Source organism: Apis mellifera, linkage group LG14 (genome assembly GCF_003254395.2).
Source record: "Apis mellifera strain DH4 linkage group LG14, Amel_HAv3.1, whole genome shotgun sequence".
Taxonomy (NCBI): Eukaryota; Metazoa; Arthropoda; class Insecta; order Hymenoptera; family Apidae; genus Apis; species Apis mellifera.
Genome location: NC_037651.1, coordinates 5,220,620 through 5,241,518, shown reverse-complemented (window position 1 = coordinate 5,241,518; position 20,899 = coordinate 5,220,620). Strand labels below are relative to the sequence as shown.

General features: G+C 27.2%; 3 protein-coding genes and 1 non-coding gene across 8 annotated transcripts; 2 read left to right on the top strand and 2 right to left on the bottom strand.

Moving 5' to 3' along the window:
• Positions 1-198: 198 nt before the first annotated feature.
• LOC100576615 (J domain-containing protein DDB_G0295729) lies at positions 199-18,287 on the bottom strand. Of its 3 annotated transcripts, XM_006560244.3 has the most exons (6): positions 17,639-18,287; positions 17,192-17,239; positions 3,430-3,564; positions 2,672-3,108; positions 2,057-2,588; positions 1,789-1,962 (listed from the first exon to the last, which is right to left on the bottom strand). In XM_006560244.3, exons 1-6 carry the CDS (start codon positions 17,915-17,917, stop codon positions 1,927-1,929), a joined length of 1,467 nt encoding a protein of 488 aa, XP_006560307.1. In that variant the 5' UTR covers positions 17,918-18,287; the 3' UTR covers positions 1,789-1,926. The 3 variants fall into 3 exon arrangements, with proteins under 3 accessions (XP_003249647.1, XP_016771674.1, XP_006560307.1); XM_003249599.4 differs by having other exon boundaries at positions 199-2,588; XM_016916185.2 differs by lacking the exons at positions 17,192-17,239; positions 17,639-18,287 and adding an exon at positions 10,435-10,605 and having other exon boundaries at positions 199-2,588.
• On the top strand, positions 3,571-5,673 carry LOC100576767. 3 transcript variants are annotated; one of them, XR_003306061.1, is made up of 2 exons: positions 3,571-5,088; positions 5,417-5,673. XR_003306061.1 is itself a non-coding variant. In XM_026445131.1 (2 exons), exons 1-2 carry the CDS (start codon positions 4,013-4,015, stop codon positions 5,423-5,425), a joined length of 303 nt encoding a protein of 100 aa, XP_026300916.1. In that variant the 5' UTR covers positions 3,571-4,012; the 3' UTR covers positions 5,426-5,669. The 3 variants fall into 3 exon arrangements, 2 of the variants coding, with proteins under 2 accessions (XP_026300916.1, XP_003249650.2); XM_026445131.1 differs by having other exon boundaries at positions 3,571-4,306; positions 5,417-5,669; XM_003249602.4 differs by lacking the exon at positions 5,417-5,673 and having other exon boundaries at positions 3,571-4,306; positions 4,393-4,449.
• A 512-nt stretch (positions 18,288-18,799) lies between the features above and the next one.
• On the top strand, positions 18,800-20,126 carry LOC725291 (probable 28S ribosomal protein S16, mitochondrial). Its single transcript, XM_001121159.5, has 3 exons — positions 18,800-18,877; positions 19,266-19,390; positions 19,755-20,126. Exons 2-3 carry the CDS (start codon positions 19,268-19,270, stop codon positions 20,046-20,048), a joined length of 417 nt encoding a protein of 138 aa, XP_001121159.1. The 5' UTR covers positions 18,800-18,877; positions 19,266-19,267; the 3' UTR covers positions 20,049-20,126.
• A 411-nt stretch (positions 20,127-20,537) lies between these two features.
• On the bottom strand, positions 20,538-20,631 carry TRNAI-UAU. The gene is made up of 2 exons: positions 20,594-20,631; positions 20,538-20,573 (listed from the first exon to the last, which is right to left on the bottom strand). It is a non-coding gene; the product is annotated as a tRNA-Ile (tRNA).
• Positions 20,632-20,899: the final 268 nt, after the last annotated feature.

Below are 20,899 nucleotides of genomic sequence, written 5' to 3'. Positions count from 1 at the left end.
CGTGTATACACGGAAACTAAAAGTGTGTACGCCGAGCAGAAACAGCACACACACGAATGTAACAAAGTAATAACAACGAGCACGCAGGCAACGAGAACGATGTGCCTCCCGTGGGACACAATTAAATGACGTTCTTCCAGACCGGCAGAGAGAAAAGGCGCCCGCACCCAAACCTCTCACCTCGTCACGCTGTTTCTACTATCACCCGAGACGGTCGCGGCCCGTTCGAACACTCTGGCCACGTTAAAATAAACGCGGAGCGCTACCCAGTGCACGGTGTTCTTGAAAATCAATCTAAAAGTGGATCGGTTAGTGGCGCAATCTCCTGGCTACCCTCTGGACCGACTCGCGAACAAGTGAACGACGCCTGCCGTTCTGATAACGAACACTGTCTGTACTTCTGCCTTATCGCGATGCGCGCGCATTCATCCGCCCTCCCCCTTCTTTATAACATGGTTTCTTGACCATCATCAGCAGTTTTCGTGAAATCTTCAATCTTGCTATGTTTTTTTTCTTTTTTATTATTTCAAATTATACGAATGCAAACTTTCAAGTACGATGATATAAACGATACATAATTTTTCTTATTTTTTTTCTATTAGATTTTCTTTGTGAATTTGTTAATTCAGTGTTAATTGTGATTCAAATCAAAAAGGATATCATTCATTTTTCTTTTTGAATTTAAAGAGATTCTTTTTTATTATTTGTAGATTGTTAACAATAAACAATTGATTATAATTGATTGCAATACATCTTACAGAATGTAAATAATTTTAGATAATTTTTTGATATACGCTGTACATAACAAAAAATAATGATAGATTTGTTGCTAAATAATGAAAATAAGATGTATAAGAATTACAGAAAAAATGTAAAATTATTAGAATTAATAAATATATTGTTGATCAAATTGATCTGTCACATGAAATGAAAATTAAATTGAGAAATACATATTTGAAACAGATCAGAATTATCAAAGCAGTTATAAATGATAATAAATAAAAATCTAATAATTATATGATTACAAATAATTGTTTTATGGTTAAAAAAAAAAACTTTCAAAACATTGAATGCTCAATAGTTTACTATACTTATATCATGCTTTATATACAAATTCATGAAAACAAAAACAGAGTACACTTTTAATGACTTGTGTGATAATAATACTTTTAAGTACAAAATTGAACACTGTTGTGGAAATTGAAATTGTTTGACATATTTTTAAGTATCTAAAAAGTATAATATTAATATAACATATTAATATTTGATATGTTTGTCAACTATTTTTGATAATACAAATGTTAAAGATATTTTTTATAAAATATTTTGCACATAACTATCAAGAATTATGTACATTTCTCCTATTAAATTAAATGTATTAAATGTAAAAATACTAACTATACTTACATACATATTAACCTTCTAACAAAGCTCTGATAAAATTTGTTTTTCTTTTCTTATTGCATCAAACTTAAAAAATCAATATTAAATAAATGAGAAATGGAAAAATATTTTAAAATAATATATTAATTGTTTATATTATTTTTTATCAATTATCCTAAATTGTTTTAAAATTTTTTTTTTTTTTTGAAAGTTAAAATTTACTGAAAAAAAAAAACAAATAAGATATAAATTGAATGAAGAATTTTTTTCTAAAAGAAAAGAGAAGAAGAAAAAGAATTACGTTATATAAATACTATTGTACTATCTATGTTTGATCATCTGTTCGTTCACATTTTAACGTACCAGAAGTACATTCACCAGAGCTATCTCGTTTAGAAAGTATGTATATCGCTCGTAGAATCATTTAAACCCAAACACTTAAAGATTCGGTGGCAGTTTGGGAGATAAAACTATTACGCTGTTTATTAAAAAGAGCTTGGATTTCAGCTGGAGTTGACGACCATCTACGATGCCTGGCTTTTTCTACAGATATCTCAGGTAAACCCACTTCCTGATAACCTTTTATAGGAGAAATTGATAATGCATTAGGTAAACCAATTTCTTGAAAAGAACTCATGGAAGAAAATCCACTTTCATCTTCAACACTGCTTACACTAGCAGCTGGCTTTGATTTCGAAGACTTGTCATTCTCCTTTTCTGCTTTTCTATCATGCTTATTTGGCGTCGATGTTGGCGTACATGAGAAAATATGATCATTTGGCATAGAAACATTAAAGCAATTATTATTATTTGAAAGTACATCCTCTTCTTCAGTGGTTTTACTACTTCCTGAATTAAGTGAAGTGGCATCGAGAGATCTTCTAATACCAGGAAGAAGATTCTGCAAATTTTGATCAATTTCTGTAATGTTCGATGATGATTTAAAAAAACAGATTCTATTATCATTATCAGTATTGTTCAATTCATTTCCATGATTGCAATTGGAACGTTTATTATAGGTGTCATCTTCCCGTAAACTCGTGGAATTTATAAAACTACCATTTTGCAATGATAATGATATTTCGTTGTGATGATTATTATGACGATAATGATCTATAGGCGAAGGAGAATTATTTTCTATCGACAGAATCCTAAAAAGATCGGGCTCTCTCATTGATAGCAACGATTGAACGGTCCTCATTAACCTGAAACAATTAATTTATATTATTTTAAAATATCAATAATAGTTATATATAAAATTATTTCAAAAAAGTATATTGTTACTAACCTGAATGCTTCTTGAGATAATTTTTCAGGTGGTACATCATTCGGATCAATCTCTGATTGTTTGGGTCTTCTATAAATAATACCGTCATGAGAATTATTAAGATCTTGAGATTTATTACGTGGAGGAGTGCAATGTGTCGGATCATTTCTACGAAGCATTGACCAGGTAAATTCACGATAGCTCGTGGTACATGGTGAGATTTGTGTGACTGATTTCGCCCTCATGAAATGAGAAGAAGATGTTGCTGAAACAGCGCGATTCGGCGAGGAATCCGCATGAACAGCATGAACACTACGGCTACGTGGAACTCGTCCCATTGAATTCTTATCTTTGAGATTATTCTTCTCATGAAGAATATCCAAGCTTTTGCGAGCCCGATCTAAGAAACGCACCACTTGCTCCATTAAAGAACGGTACATTTGTCTATTCGCCTCTGTCTGTAATATTTTTTCCAAATAAATATTTCTTCATTTTATTAAATATTTAATATCTATAATAATATTTTTATTTATATCACATTTGAATTTTATTTATTATTTTTTACAGTTTTGCTCATACAATTGCTTATATATGTTTGATTAAAATTTAAAATTTTTTCACGTAAAATAAAATAATACCAAAAATAATACTTGAATATTTTTTTCAAAGTCAAACATAAAGTATTCGAGAAATGGGAATAAGGTAATCTGGTCGAGGACATCAACAATTTCCTCTTGTAAATCAAGTATGTTAAACGTTGTTCACGATTGAATACAAACCTGTTTTAACTGCCATTGCAATGTTTCAACCTGTGTCTGAAGGAAAACACTGTCGATCACTTGTACATGAGGTATTTGATTGCTTGTTAAAGCGTTCTGTAATTTTTGATTCTCTTCTATCAGTGTTTGGCATTGCTGAAACAAAAAATAGTAAAATTAGTTATTTTTTATATTAAATTTCTAACTTTTGATATATTTATATTTAACGAGGAAAGTGTCCGGACTCTCGAACGACTTTCCTGAACGTAATAATCGTTTCAAAACAGTAAAAAAAGCATGGTACGATGTATATGTATACACGCGTTAATACAAGGTTTCACCTTGCGTAGGAGATTTTCACACGGTGGAGTGAACACGAATCAAACGTTAGAATATGTCTGTTTATTATGTGAACATTGTTTTTCCATAATGATATATTTTATTTAAAATAATACTTTGATAATAAATTTAAAGTATAATAATAACTGTAATTAATATTCAACATTTATTTCATTTCAATCATGAAATTATCATTAAATAAATGCTTAAACAACTATGAATAGTTGCTTCAAAAATATCACATCGATGTGATACTAATATTCAAATGGGCCTTTTTGTAACATTTACATATTTCTTTCTTTTCGGTGGTCGAGTCGCGGAGGACGGGAATAAAAGAAGTTCGAAGAAACACGAGGTTTCTGACATTTCCATACAATGGCGGGAAAAATACGGTACGGGATTGCGAGATATCCGGCGATGGGCCATGCTTGATAACGAAGCCAGGACGCGCGAGATGTTGAAAGAATCATGTGTTTATCATTTGAATCGGTCGCCATGCATTCTAACTGTCGTTGTCATTAAAGTCATCGCCAGAAATTTACTCTTATCAATGATTGAAGTAAAATTGCTAAATATTTCGAAAACTTTTAAATACTGACTCATTTAACGCTAGAATCACTAACCTACAATATCGTTTGTTTGCAGAATGATGACATAACCTAAAAGTTACAATTTTAAGGAAAACAATTTTGAATGTTTTGAATTGCATTTTATTATATTTGTTAAAATTGATATCAATTACTATTATCCTATTTAACATAAATTTATCATTTGTTAATTTCAAATTAAATAATTATTTAGTTGATATGTAAAAAGATATCATGCAAAAAGATAAAACAAGCCAAGTCCTAATTTCCCTTCTTATTTATTCTAACATAAAAACAATTTTTTCTTATTAGTCTCTATAGATGTAAACCTTTACCTGATAAAATATTTATCTCCAACCACTCATCATAAATCAACAATAATCATAAATAAACATCATAAATCACATTTTATGCATCATAAATTATTAAATAAATTCATATATGATGGAATCATGCGTTGATTTCTCTAATTGCAGAATCGCAAAAAAACTGGTAATGTTTTTTAATGTTTTTAAAATTAAATAAAATGGTATCGCAAAAGAGGTTAGGACGATGTTTTGTCTATGGTTTCTTTAACTAGGGTTTCTTTCAGTGTCGAGAATCGAAAGCCACATAAGGGAATTTGTACAGAAAGTTGAAATTTTCAGTTAGGGACCTAAGCGGATGGGGTTCCGCATGGTCGCTCAGCTTGAACCGTCCACTGGCTGAATACTATCATGACGTCACTCGCTACGGTCACTGCCTGAATTATTCAGTATTTCTTCGTTTCTACTTGTACACACTAGCTACCTCTTTGTACCTAATAGCCATCTACTACTTAGATAATATTATTATCACTAACTAATGATATTATCAACAAAGAGATGATTTTTAATAATAATAATTCGAATATTAAATTTATTTTAAAAACAATTAAATTTTAACTAAATCTTTTTATTAAAAAATTATACTAAACAATTTTATAATTTATATCTTTTTTATTTCGATTTTTTGTACGATATTTTGTATTATTTTATTTTTTTTAATAGTTTATTAGTATATTTTATTAATATACAATATAATAATACTAAAAAACATTTCAGGTAAAATGAATAAAGATCCCCTAGGACAGAAACGTCTAAAGGAAATCCTGCCTTGAGCGAGGGTGAAGAGGGTGCAACCCATGGGGTGTAAGATTCTATAGTGTATGTATGAAAAAACCAATTAAGAAGATTTAGAATAAAACTTGTTGTTTTAAGTCTTCTTTTCAATCAATTTTTGCAACGAATATTAACTTTTCAATTTAATTTTTGTTCCAGATTGTAACCTAGTCCTATAATTTAATTTAATAATCAAGATTTTATTTAACTTTTAGGAATTATATAACATATTAATTTTATCCTTCAAGATTGTAAAACTGTACAAATATTTATTTTCCAAGTGAATATATGTACATGTAAAACAAAGAAAAAATTTGTAAAAACTAAATACAAATTACAAATAGAAAATTAAACAACACTCGTAAAATGAAACGGATTATGATAGCACCGATAATAAAAATTAAGAAAAAAAGTATAGCTGATTGAGAATGATTTTCAAAAGATTTATGCCTGAACGTGAAACGAAATCCAGTGCAACTGATTTAAAACGCATGATCGCGGAGGAATCAGAAACGTGATACGATCTAGAAAATATATGACAGAATGAAGCCGTGCAAGAATAAGAAAGAGAGGAAGAAGACAAATGTGCGAGGAGGAGAGACAAATGCATTAAGGGGTGATTCCAAAATGGCGCACCTCCGCCGTCAAATTTATTTTTGGTGCATTCCAGTCAAACGAATACAGAGAGAGAGAAAGAGGTCCAACCGACTGGTAATGTGCAGACGATGTTTCGCTAGGAAGATCCGTTCCCATCTTCTTGTTGGAATACTCGAATTATTTTTCTTTTTTCCTTTTTTATTCCTCTCTCTCTTTTTCTCGTCCCTCGCCATGCTCTCTTTCCATTTCCGCCGTGGTTACCGCTGCATACTCGAAGATCGCGAAAGAAATCTTCGCTACGATGTTCCTTTTCCCGCCTCTCCGAATATCACCGATGAAGAACGATCGTGGCCGAACGTGCGCGTTTCGTCGATTTTATCGTTCGGTTGATTATTAAAACAAATAATACCAGTGGTAATCGTATTCGCTCATCGACGATTTTTCTTACGGCGAGATTTTTCACTGATAAAATACACACGGGGAATTATTGGAAACGAGAAGTACTATAATTAATATTCCGATCATTGTTCCAGAAAAAGTACATCAATGGAAGCTTAAGTAAGAAAACCCTTGGTGGAAATATGTTACTGTGTTTATGGTGAATTGAAGAAGAGGTTATGTTGAAACTAGTTTTGTGTTTGATCGATCTTATATAATATTGGGCTAAATATAATAAAGAGATTGAAGAATAAGATTCAAGTATATTGAAAAGAAATAAATATTTATGGGTAATAAAAATATTTAAAAAAAAACATTTATTACTTAATTTAATTCTACTACTTACTTGAATTCTAACCTAAATCTTAGAAAATATTTTAAATCTATTTCATGGAAATAATCTTAAAATTTATAAATTGTTAAATTTTTTAAATTTTATAGAATTTTAAATTCCTAATTTTCCTTTTAAATTTCAAAATTAGAAGCATTGTATCTCAGATATTCTGTCCGAATAATTCTTCGATTTCCGAACAGGGCATCGGGACGATGTTCGAATTAAAGTGTATAATTACGTGTTTTGTATACTAGAAGAGCCTGTATATTCATGGTGCATCAAATCATCGAATTTGCACATCGGTATGACACTCGCGTAAAATGTAATTTCCACGGACAATAAGATGTAGCGACACGCAGATGTGGAATACTAATCACGAGGTCGATGAATCATAAAATCGCCGGTTCCTTTACCGAGGAACGATGAATTTAAACATCTAAACATAATGATAACATTTTTCATCGGAATTTTCTTTTTTTAGAGAGCGAAACGCACACGGCTCTCTGCTTCTTACGCAATCTTTTTTACGAGTCTTTAGTTTTTTAGTACTAAAAAAAGAAAAAAAAGAATGGAATAAAGAAAAAAAGTTGTTTAAATATATTTGAAGGAAAAAATTTTCTTTTTCTAAGTATTTTTAGATTTTAACATAATCCGTGTATCAAGCTAATAATGATATTTAATATTATAAATTTTACATATATGAAAGTAAAATCGAAGTTTTATTTCCAAGAATGAAAGTAATGAAATAACGAAGAATAAACAAAAAACAAGAGTAATTAAAATGACAGTATTCAGGATTCTAGAGAAAGTTATGATAGGAAATACGATAAAATTAAAAAATAAATCGAAAAGATAAAGAAAAAAATGAACGCAAGTGTGTTTAATAGTGTGAATTATTTAAAGAATGGCAGCTAAGAAGATCAGATATAAACTGTGAGAATGATTTTCAATAACATTATGATATTTTATCTGACTCATATGTAAATAGAATCCAAACATGTTACGGATAATTTGTAAAATGTAACACATTCGTTGTTTTAATCAATAATAATTAACCAATGAAGAAATTGATTGGTATATCTTACAAATTGCTATAAAGGAAACCATAATTGAAAGTAAATTGAATTCTCAGACGATGAAAAGCTTCGAGTTAATTAACCGATTGCTCCACGCGTCTGTTTTATAATAAAAATTGGAACAATATAACAAAATAATACATTATTATAGCTGAAATTTAAAAATTTTTAAAAAAATTCAAAAATTCAACAAAGTTTAAAGATTTCGAAATTGACACACATTCTATAATTTATGAATACGTGCAAAAATTAAAGAATTCAAATATATAACGATTAAAAAATCTCAAAGATAAAGAAAAAGTGTGATAACTCAAAGATACAAGAGCTTCGAGAAAATAATTTCATTCCAAAGTTTATTAACATCCCTGATCCTTCAAACTTTAAATCAAGTGGCGTTTAATTTCCAAGTGGATTAAAGTCGAGAATCTTTTTTCGTCTTTGAATGAATGAATGAATGAATGTCTTCCTCTGAATGACGTTCCATTTGGAACACGATCAGAGCCGATCAACTATAGACTTCTCAGTTCTATAGAAATTCGATATGCTTCTCCTTTTTCCTCGCGGATGTTGAAAACGCGGCTTTTGCAGTCTACGAAAACATTTTCTTCTTCCTTTCGCGAACGAAAGGATCGTGAAACATGGAATTGCGCGTGGAAGGAGGAATTCAGTGGTGCGGAAAATACGTTCGTCTGCGAAGGAAATTGCAGTCGGCAAACTTTCCTCGATACATCGACCGCAGTTTCTAACGTAAAAAAAATCTTCTTTCGAATTGAAGCTTATACACGCTCTTCATCGATACTCCGTTTAAAAGCGAAACACTGATAAACTTTCGTCATTAACCTATTACAAGTTGAAATTCTTTAATCCACGAATACTCGAAAAAGATTCGAGTGCAACTTTTAGTTTGTCTAACAATATAAATTCTACGTTATTCAGAAGTCTCTGAAAATTGGAGTTATCAAAATCATTTTGATAAAACTTTCTTCTGAAAGTAACGATAATATTTCAATGGTAAACTTTTTGTTATAATTAAAAAACAAACAAAAATTCCCTAGAATATACAAGAATCGTATATAGATTAATTTTTAATTTTAATATAGAATGATTTTTAAATCCCTAGCGATTAATAACAAAAATAACCAAATGATTAAATAGCACATGTAAGCATGTAAAAACAATTACAAATAAATATAATTTGAAGATTAATTTTCTACAAATTTATACATAGTAAATCATGTTTTATTACACAGTAAATTATGTTTTATAAAATGTTTTGATCAAAGCACATTCATTTACGTAATTTTCTCTTAGAGATTCTTAAGCTTCTAGGGAGTTACTAATCAAACGTGAATGATTCTTTCTATAAAACGCGGCAAGGATCTCCCCTTGTACCCGATTCCACGATATTCTTGCCAAGCGTATTTTACGATATGATATTTAATATTAAGATCGTTGGACCGTGGACGTTCCTAGAGTATGATATTACATACAGTTGTACTCGTATGTCTCTGCATGACTTCCAATACGAGTTAAGCGATCTCATCCTCGTGAGATCGGAAACATTCGAACGACTTGGAATTTTACAGTTATGCATGTATCATTCGACAAACCGTTTCGCACGTTCTATAATTTCCTTGATGACTTTACCGATTCCTCTTTATGATTCGTCATAAACGTTTATTACTTGTTATCGATCATAATTTCGCATAAGAAAAAAAATAGAAATTATGCTAAATCGAATTTTTTAAATGTAAAGTTAACAGTTAAAAGATCAGCGTTCACGTAACATTATTTCCTCGATGAATCATACAGGGTCAAGTATAAGAGAAAAATAAAAAAAATATTCAAAATTTTAATTTGGATAACATTTCAATATCTTTTCTACGTGATCATTAAAGATTTTGTCCAATAATGATAAGTTATACATCTTATATCTTTTAAGATAATTCAAAAATTACCCGCGGATTTTAAATTACGCGCTCTATCGGCGCTCCAAATGCGCGCGATATTTAAACGTCTATCGTATCCCAAACATTAAATATTAACAATCGCGTTAAATTTAAACATCGCCAATTATCGAAAGCAATAATTAAAACTTATAAAAAGCTACGATAACGTGTCTTGTTTCGTGATTTCAGAACGATCATCATCAGTTTCGCGAAGAAACGAATCAACAAACTCAGAAAAAAGATAGAAAAAACACGGTATGCTGGAATCTAATTCTGTACCTAACTCTCGGCCTTGAGCATCTTCTACATCCCTAACATTCCACATTCCTTTACTTTGAAACACTAAGCGCACGCGATTCCTCCTTTCTTTTATACTTCCTTCCCTGCCAGAATCACCATTTTCTGTCCTTCCATTTTATTCTTCGCTATTCGATTAACCGGTTTCTTTCGATTTTGTACGAATTGTACGCGTAAAATTCCACGAATACAATCCTTCCATTCCTAGTGACATTCTTTCACTATAATCGTCTCCTTTTTACCTACTTTTTTTTTTTTCTTATTCCTTACCTTTCCTCTTCTATATTTTCTTCGTTTCATACGTTTTTTGCACAGTTCATCTCACCATAGTCTATCGTTTCTTTCGTTCCTACACGATTTAACGGGCAATTTAGTGTCACGCTGATTTCGCATGACATTCCGTTCGCAGCACGTGGGTCGCTTCGCGATGACCCAACGCGTGTTAAACCGTTCCAGAAGAAGATTAGAAGAACGAACTGCTTCCGTCTCTTCTAAACGGCTTGCGCAATTTTTAGATTAATTTTGGATCGAAGGGGGATCGAGACGCGACAGCTGTTGCTCGAAAGAGAACGAAAGAAAAGAAACTCGATTAATCGTTCAATTCCCTCGAAATGTATTTCTTAACCTCTTTCGAAACACCATTTCTAATAAAAATATGCATATAAAAATATTTTATCAATCTAATACGTATGTTTTTACTATAATTTGAATTATTATTAATTTCAAAATAAAACGTTAAATAAAATGTTTCACGCATGTATTAGATATTAAGTAAACAAAACTCTCGATTCTTTAATACTATTTCCCTACGTTATCTAATTAAATTCGATAAGATATATTTAAATTGGTCGATTGGATACATATCAAATAACAAAAAAAACTTGACTTAGCTTTTCTCGGTTGGTAAATAATCTCGTCTTATTTTATATACTAGAGATTAAATTACAACAAACATGACTATACGGCTGTAACAATTATGATAATAGAATCGGTAGATAGAAAGAGCCACTGTATAAACAGCGTGAAAGGAATAACGCGCTGGTATTAGGCCGTATTTAAAGTCTGTATCATAATGGTGCGATGGCGAAAGGAATATAGACAGGCGAAGAATTAGAATCACGGGCGGCGCGAAATTCCAGTCGCCTTTTTTACGCTCGCCAGATGGAAATAGATGGCGAGAGAAATACAGAGAAAATGAGAGAAAGAGAGCTTCGCCCAAGCTTCGACGAAGAGCGTGAGAAAACGACCTCAGAGTTCACCTCGTTCTAGGCGTCTTAATGCCGCATCCACAATGAATGATTCACGTACAAAAATAACGCAGCACCATTTCATAAACAAACATATATATAAAGGGAAAAAAATGAATAAAAAATATTCGAGTAGATGTTTCGAAATTTCAAAAGTGAATATTTATTGAAACTTTTAAAACTTCTAACTTCCGCTTTGAGCGGTAATCGAGTTTTCTATGTGTACGCATCCCCACCCTTTTTGTCGAGTAATCGACTCCATTGCAAGCTTCTATTAGTAATTAGAGAGTAATTCGCTGACTTCAATTGTCAGCCGAACAATTCTATTCAGTACAATGTACACGAGAGATGGAGAGATGGAGGCGAGTTGAGAACGATTGTAATACATATATTGAAAGAACAATATCGTCTCTTTAAAAAAGTAAAGAAATTAGATTCAATGTTTGTCAACACGATTTGATAAATGTAAAAGAAGAATTAAAAGGATATATATATATATAGATCAATGTAAAATGTAAAAAAGCAAAATGGAATAGGAAGAGGAAATGAGTAATATATATTAATAAATAATGTTAGAGATTAAAATGGATTCTTGCAATAATCTAATAGATTGAAAATAATTTCTTTAAATATTTTTGTATTCGCAGTGTCCAATAAATAAAATTCCTTAAAATTTTAAATTTTCGTCTCACTGTACATCTTATATTTTATTGCATTCCAGGCAAATAGCCTCAAGTAATTTGCCAAAGGAAATTTTACGTAAAGAAAATGACCAATAAACCTATAGAAGCCTGTATAACCTCGCAATTAAGAATCCGTGCCCCTAAACTTTTGCCTATAACTGTACCATTTGCATGAGGAATCGGCTATTGCCAACTCCACGACAAGACCTAATCCCCACCTTGCCTGTAGAAAGGATCAAAGAACAGCGGTCGAAGAGTCGAGCTATTCATCGACTTGTTCGCAAATCGTTGGCGAACAAAGCTCTCTGTTATTTTAGACCAGTTTTACCTACGTACAGGTACCAGAAGAACATCGGAATGGCGGAAAAGTGAAATGTGTTGAAATATATATACGTAGAACGACTTAAGATATTCATTCGGTATTAGTTAGATTTACAATTAATGTATTTGAAAATTAAAAGAAAAAATCGTACATTATCAATCCTGAAATCAACTCTTCTGACGATAAACGATCAAAGAATACATAGAATATTATTATATATAAGAACATATATTTATAGAAATCATTAATTCTAGAATTCTCAATATGAAGAAAAAATTACTCAAACATATTTATATATCCTAAAACGTGATTTAAATTTCATAGTTGAAAAATTTATCAAGAATAATATTGATTATTAATCGAAGAATATTCACGCGTGAATAAAAGTTTAATACACGGCAAGTTTTGTCATTTATAACAATAGAAATTTCACTTGCTTGGAAGACACTTTCGAGCTTGGAAGAAATAATAAAAATTTCTCATTATAATATCCTGGATCAGGTAAAGAAGAAGGAAGATTTGACCCAAACGGATTTTCACAACGGGAATATATACGATTGTAGACGAGCGAAAGCGTGCCTCTCTGCTCGCGGTTCATACATCACGGGAAAGGAACATAGTATCGGTATATATAATGGATAGTAGTAAGTACGTAGTAAGTTCGTATGCATTTTCTAATGAAACAGCGTGCGCAGGGCACGCAGGTTAGGTATCGTTGCATACGATAATTTGTCCTGGCTCAATCCTTGCAGGATGATCATTATTCCAGAGCCGTGGACAACTAGGTAGCCTTTCCCGTTTCTATCCGTGCCGCTCGTTAATGAACAAACCATTAATCAAATTCTTCCGGTAGTTATCAACCGATGATGTTAAATATTAAATACTACTGGATTTTTTTTTATATTTCGCGTGAACTTATTTTATTATACTAAACTACTTATTAATACATTGATTTCCAAACGTTTTAATTTAAATATTTTATCATTTTTTTATCCTTCAAATTTTTTATCTTGTATAAATTTTGTATTTTTTTTTAAACAATTTAATATTCAAATGTTATTCAATTATTTCAAACATTAATATTTGTATTGACATTTATTATTGAATGATATTCAAGAAATTAGAATGATGTCGATATTTAAAATTAAATATCGAGATATATACATATATATGTAAAATTTATGTTTATAATTTATAAAATGTGGTTCAATAAACTCGAAAGTTTTCAAAAACCGACACAATATTTGGATTGAAAAGAAAAATTACGTGCGTTGCACTTTGAACTCGTTGAGAATATCACTTGGGAAATGTGAACTTTCTACGAGTGTTCCAATCACGAATAATAAGATCCTTAGAAATTTCACAATTCAGATTCTTAAATTTACAATCGCCATTATAAAATTTCCAAATGATTTTATATGCAAAGATTTTCTCTTATTTTGGAAACTTCTCACGGACAGGACTGATTTTAATTATTACACAGACTCGATTTGATTATTAATTAATTCTTTAGAGATAGATCTTTGAAAACAAATGCGATAATATAATTTAAAAAAAAATTATTTTATGATATTTGTTTTTGTTTTCATATACCTTCTAATTAATAATCTTATTTTTTTATTTAAAATAGTATATACATTTTACTAAAAATTACAAAAAGTAAAACAAAATATATGAATATAAAAACCAAATCAGCTTAAAAACAAAAATTTAACATAGAAGATCTAATAATTTAAATTTTTCAACCTCGAAACTGCGATAAAATAATGTTTTCTAATTGTTAACTTTAACTTTAAAAACTCGGATATCTTTTTTCATTGAAAAAAAAAAAAAAGAAAGAAAAATAAACGAAAATGTTTTTGTGATGCTATTAAAAAAAAGATTTCACGGGAAACGAACAATTTTGGTCGACATGTATAAGCGTGTATACTTACATCCTGGTGATCACAGCATCGAAAAAGAGCAGGATGATGACATCACAGAAAAAGGAAACAACACGTCCAGGTCATCGTTGCAAATGTACACATGCAACGTCAACCACGTTTTATTGTATTTTGTGGGTAAAGGTACAAAACTGGTAACGTATGGTATCTGGACTGATAATTACGGAAGGGGCTCGAGCGAACTTCCGCTCAATAAAACTTACTCGATGAACAACACTTACTTCAACTGATGCACCATTTATACTATACATATATACATTGCATTCATCTGAATAAAAGATGAAACTTTTTCTCAAAAGTACGATCAATCATCCATTCGTGATGAAAACTTTAAAAACATCCAAAATTTAATTTCGTTTAATTATTTGTATCTTTTATAAATAACTAAAATTTTTATATCTTTTGATCTAATATTTAAAGAATAATAGAGATCGAAATTTCATAGAAATTCAAATTTAAAAAGAATCTGAAAATTTAAAAGTTTAGAAATTCGAAAGTTACGAATATATAAAACTTAATATACTTAAATTGATGCCATATTAATAAATATAATAAATAAAAAAGTTAGGTTAAAATCGGTTAAATTGATATAACTAGTCGTTATTTCAAACATTCCTTCAATAAAAATTATTATTCAATAATATTTTTTCATAATGTAAAAGATTATTCGTTGTAACTAATTTAATACCCTTATAATATTAAACTGAAGATAAAAAAAAAATTATAGAAGCTCGTTCTTTCAGAACAAACATGACCTTGAAATCTCTTACATCTTTCTATATTCTCAAATTACATTCTGCAAAACAATATCCTATTTTTTTATAATTAAACACATAATTGATAATTGAAATTTTGAATATTAGAAATAAAATATTTATTATTAATTTAAAAAATAAAATTAAAAAAATGAAAAAAAAAATAGAAGAAATTATAAATCCTTTAATGCTAAAATATTGAAATAATTAAACCAATTTAGAAATTATATAATTATCAAAGAAAATTGATAATATATAATATTAATAATGTAATATATAAAATTAATAATGTAATATAATAATATAAAAATAAATTCTCTTAATATTAAAAATCATATTAAAAATAAAAATTTGCACTAACAAAATAAGAATTTTGTTATTTTTTTTTTTTGATATCATAAATATTTTTTAATCTCATTAAAATATAGTATAATATTTAAAAAATATAAAATAGATAAATATTAAATGTGTATGAATCAGAAATTTATAATTTAATAAGAATAAAACTTGTAAAATTAATTGATATTCGTATTCATATTGTAATTTTATATTATATAAAAATAGATAAAAAAAAAAAATTCAGAAATTAATAGGATTGCTAATTTTATATAATTTAATTATACCGGAAGTTTTACATTCTATACGACATTGATCATGTAAAACTAGAGATCTCGGATCTTTTCTATCGGTCAAACTGATGTAACCAGATTTACTATTGAATCTTTCATTGAGTCACTTAATCTAACATTTAGTTTTAAATTTCATTACATTTAAAATTTAAATCTAAATTTACATTATATTTAAAAAATTTCTAAACAATAAAGAAATTTAATATTATAATAACACTAAAAATATAATAAATATTCTAAATATTTTTATATCAAATGTATATATATATATATATAATTTTAATTAATTTTTATAGTGTTAATTATTTTTAGTGTTATTCTTTAGATAATAAATATTTATATATGAAATAAACATATTTATATATATTTTTAATATTTTCTAATATTTAATTATAAAATAAATTATAAATAATAAATAATATTATATAATAAATAATATAATATATGAAAAAAATAAATATTATATATATTTTTAAATTGAATTTAAACGATTAAAAATATGATTTTTTTCAACAACATCTTAAATTATATATTTAAATTTTATAAGATTATATAAGATTATGATAATAATAACCCAGAATCAGCGATGATTCTTGGAAGATTCGGATAACAGTATAAAACAGAAATATCAAAATAACTGACCTCACTGGTTATTCACAAAACATTTATACAGCTAGTAAGTTGATTTATTTTCAGTATTACTGTCTATCGTTTCCAATTAGATAACCACTATTTTTGAAACCATAAAATAACTGACCTCACTGATTCACAATTTTGAAAATTGTTTCGAAGAAATAAAATGAAATAAAATCAAAATGGCATATTAGTGTTAACTGAAGAAAGTTGTTTTTTTCAGGTTAGAAAAATCTGATCACAGTGCTGCCAAATAGCGACAGTGATGAAAATAATTCTTCACGCATGCGCAATTATGATTCAACTTCATTTATAAAGCAAATACTTTTATATAATTTTTATAAAAGTATATTAAATTTTAATAGATTTTTAAAATTAGGATTTTAAAAATAGGATAATAGTTAGTGTTATTAATATTTGTGAGGATAATTATTAGTACATTATATATAAATTATTAGTACATTAATATATATTTTGAATAATATTTCTATGACATATGAAATAAAGGATAGTATTAATGAACTAATGTGCAAAAAATAATATTTATTATAATTTTACTAGTAATTAAGATGTATGTATTTTTTTAAGATTTATGTATCTTTTTTTTAAAATGTGATAAAAAAAAAAAGAAAAAAAAATACTTTTATAGAAAATATCATTTTCTACTTCGTAAATACATATAACAAAAATTATTAATTATTAAAAAAATTAAAAATTTCATACAAACTTTCATAAACATTTTACTATAATGCAACATATAAAAATATATAAGTATGAAACAAATATATGATCAATAAAAAATAAAATAAACTTACTTTTCTTAGCTTCTCCAATTCATTAATATCCGTAGAGCATTGAATATTCTGTAAAATAGAAAATATTATACATAAATATAGATAAATATAGATAAGGATTAAAATTATATATAAAAATATTTTATATTTATTAGTCCATAAGTAATTATAATATAATTATCTTTGTCATACATACATACATATCCGAGCATGTAACTAATAATCAATATAAGGGTTAATTTACATAAAAAATAAAAATATTGCTGTACTAAAATACTTTATATATAAATGTTCTTAACGCAAACACGCACACACACACACAAATAATTTTATATTATAAATTTTATAATATAAATTTTATAATATTTATCGCAATATACTATCGTAATATAATTTATATTTAAAAAAATATTTGCATTTAACGAAAAATATATAAATAATATGATTAATTTAGAAAATAATATTTACTTCTTTTGTTCTTCGAAGGTTGCTATTGTCCTTATTAAAAACATGTTTATTGTCCACAATATTCGTTATTTTATTTTCGAAATTCACGAGGGAAAAGAAATTATTGTTTTTGGTGTTTGTTTCTATTTCTTTATCAAAAGCATTGTCAAGAAGCTCATAATCCAATGATTTTGAGTCACGGCAATTGGTCACAAAAGAACGCGCGAAGTTACTTTTGAAGAAGTGTTCCAGCGACACTTCACTTCCAAGTGCAAACTCCACTCTTGGTGTATCGCTCATGATTCTTCAATAAATCTTGCAATCGTTCACAATTACATAAATTTCTAAATATATATCTACAATCTTTCTAAATTGAGGTTATTCCTTTTCAAACTATCATTCGAAGACTAAATAATTGCAAAAAAAACGATCTCGTATTCACATTCCGCGAACACTATTAACCAATGATTATAATAAGAAATGATTCTATAATCTTTATTATTTTCACGATTTTCATTTGTTTTCCAAAGCCACGTCGTTTTATATACAAACATTAATAATTTATTTCGCGATGCACATGGAATTAGAAATTGTACAATTACTAAGAAATTTGTTACACAGAACACTCTCCAAACGAATAGCACGCTTGTGCGCGTCAAACTGACAACGAAATCATTCCTCTCTATGGATCAAAGTCTGAATTTGAACACTGTATAGCGAACACTGAGAATGAAAATACCTATAAGAATTGCACATGCGCTCATCTATAGAATACAATTTGTTTGATTGTTTGTTTAAAATTTTCCAATTTTGTATAGATATATTGTTGGCAAAATATTTTCTATATATTTTCTATATATTTTATATATATTTATATATTTAAATTGTAAATAATATTAATATTTATCTTAAAATATATTCATAAATGATATTTTACTTATTTAAAAAATTATAAAATCTGTTTCGAAATAATATTGTAAATATAGTATAACATTAAATAAATTTATTAAAATATAAAATATAAAAAATATTAGTACAAGCTTTATAAAAGCTTGTATATAAAGCTTATACAAGCTTTATTTTTGTTTTTCAAGATATTTTTGTTAATTATTTTCATTGATTTGTATCGTGTATCGTCAGATGTCGCTAATAGTGGTCTATTGATTTTCAATGAAACTTTCCGTTCTATATTGAGTATTTAATGATTTAATAATTATTAAATTATTTAATTATAGTGATATTTTTTTAGTCACATATAAGGTATAAGAAATAATAATATATTGTTTTAAATATATATGCTATTATATTTTATTATTTCCATATAATTTTGTAAATAAATAAATAATATACATTAAGAATTATTTAAACAAATCGTGTTTTAAATTTTAATTTCCTTTATATTAATAAATTTCGATTATTATAATTGTTAATTAAATATAATATTGTACATTAATAATTTAAATTATTAATGCGAAATTAATTTTCTGAAAGGTTATCTTATAATATTATAACAATTGTCCAATATTATATCAATGATCAGATAAAACTTTTTTGCCTGATGAGAAGATAGATTTGTATAATTGCATTAACTTAATATTATTTATGTAAAAAAAAAATTATTTATTTAAAATATATTAAACGTTTCAAGAAATGCCACGATTACCATTACATCCTTCAACTGGAACTGGCATTTCTAATTTATGGCCTAAAACGATACGATTTGTTCGTTATGGATGTAGCAATAGACCTTTCTTTCATATTGTTGTTATGAATGTAAGTTTTTGTAAATGATTTTCAATTTCAGCTATTACTTTTCATATTACTAATAAAACTTTATACTACTTAACTTCATACTACGTAATAAGATTTTTTAAGAATAAAATGTTATTTTATATTTATTTTATAATTATATAATCATATATATAATTTCATGAAATTATTTAATTTATATTGTTAATTATATATATTTTTTTCAATAATTGAATTCATATAATGTCTTTTCTTATGATATACATAAATTATAAATTTATTTTTTTATATTTATATGGATAAATTTATACAAAAAATTTCTAACAAATTTATCAATATAAATATATAAATATGATATTAATAAATACATAAATTTATTTTATTTCAGACTAAACATAGGCAATATAAACCTCCAATAGAACAATTAGGCACATATGATCCTTTGCCAAATAAGTATAATGAAAAAATAGTTGCTTTCAATTTTGAACGTATACAATATTGGTTGGGACAAAATGTTACAGTATCAAAACCAGTAGCAATACTTTTAGGACTTGCAGGTTTCTTTCCAATACATCCAAAAACATATATGATATCATGGAGGAAGCGAAGAGCTATTGAAGAAGCTAAAGCAAATGAAACATTAGAATCAAAAACAGAAACAAAAATAGAAGCTGTAGATTAACATCTTTTAGCTATTTTATATTATATATTTAATTTGTAAACAATGTAAGCATTTAAATAAAGTTATTATACAAAATAACATATTAAAAATTAATTTAGTAATATATTAATAAAATATTAATAAATAATAAATAAAATATTTATAATAAAAAAAAAAATAAAAAAAATTATAACTTTTAATATATTTATATGATAATCCAATATAATAATTATTATAAGAATTATCATTTAATATTTAATATAATAATATTTTAATATAATAAATACTTATTATTTAATACTTAATATAATTAAATATTAATATGATAATTATAAATTAATAATTAAATATGCATTGAATACATATTTTAAGTATTTTAGATTTTGAGTATTTTAATATATAGTATAATAATTAATATATAAATTAGATATACATTTAAGATGTGTTTTAAATATCATATATTTTTAATATATGAATATTAAAAAAAGAAAAAAGATAACAAAAAAAAATTTCCCCAGGTGAGGCTCGAACTCACAACCCCGGCATTGCTCACAAATTTACTGTCTTATAAGTACCGTGCGCTAACCGATTGCGCCACTGGGGAGTTGTATCTTCCACTTTCTTATTTATATATATATAGAAATGAATGAAAAATAATATCCAAAAGAAGTAATCAGTAAAACATCTTTTAATACACTTTTATATTTATATTTAAAAAATATAAATATTATAATAGAAAAAAAATTTATTACTTTTATACTTATTACTTTCTAAATATGAACTTTAGAGAATATTAAAAGTACAACATAATAAATGTGTTTAAAATAAATATTTATTGATTTCATTTTGAATACATGTCTTTTAGATATTTA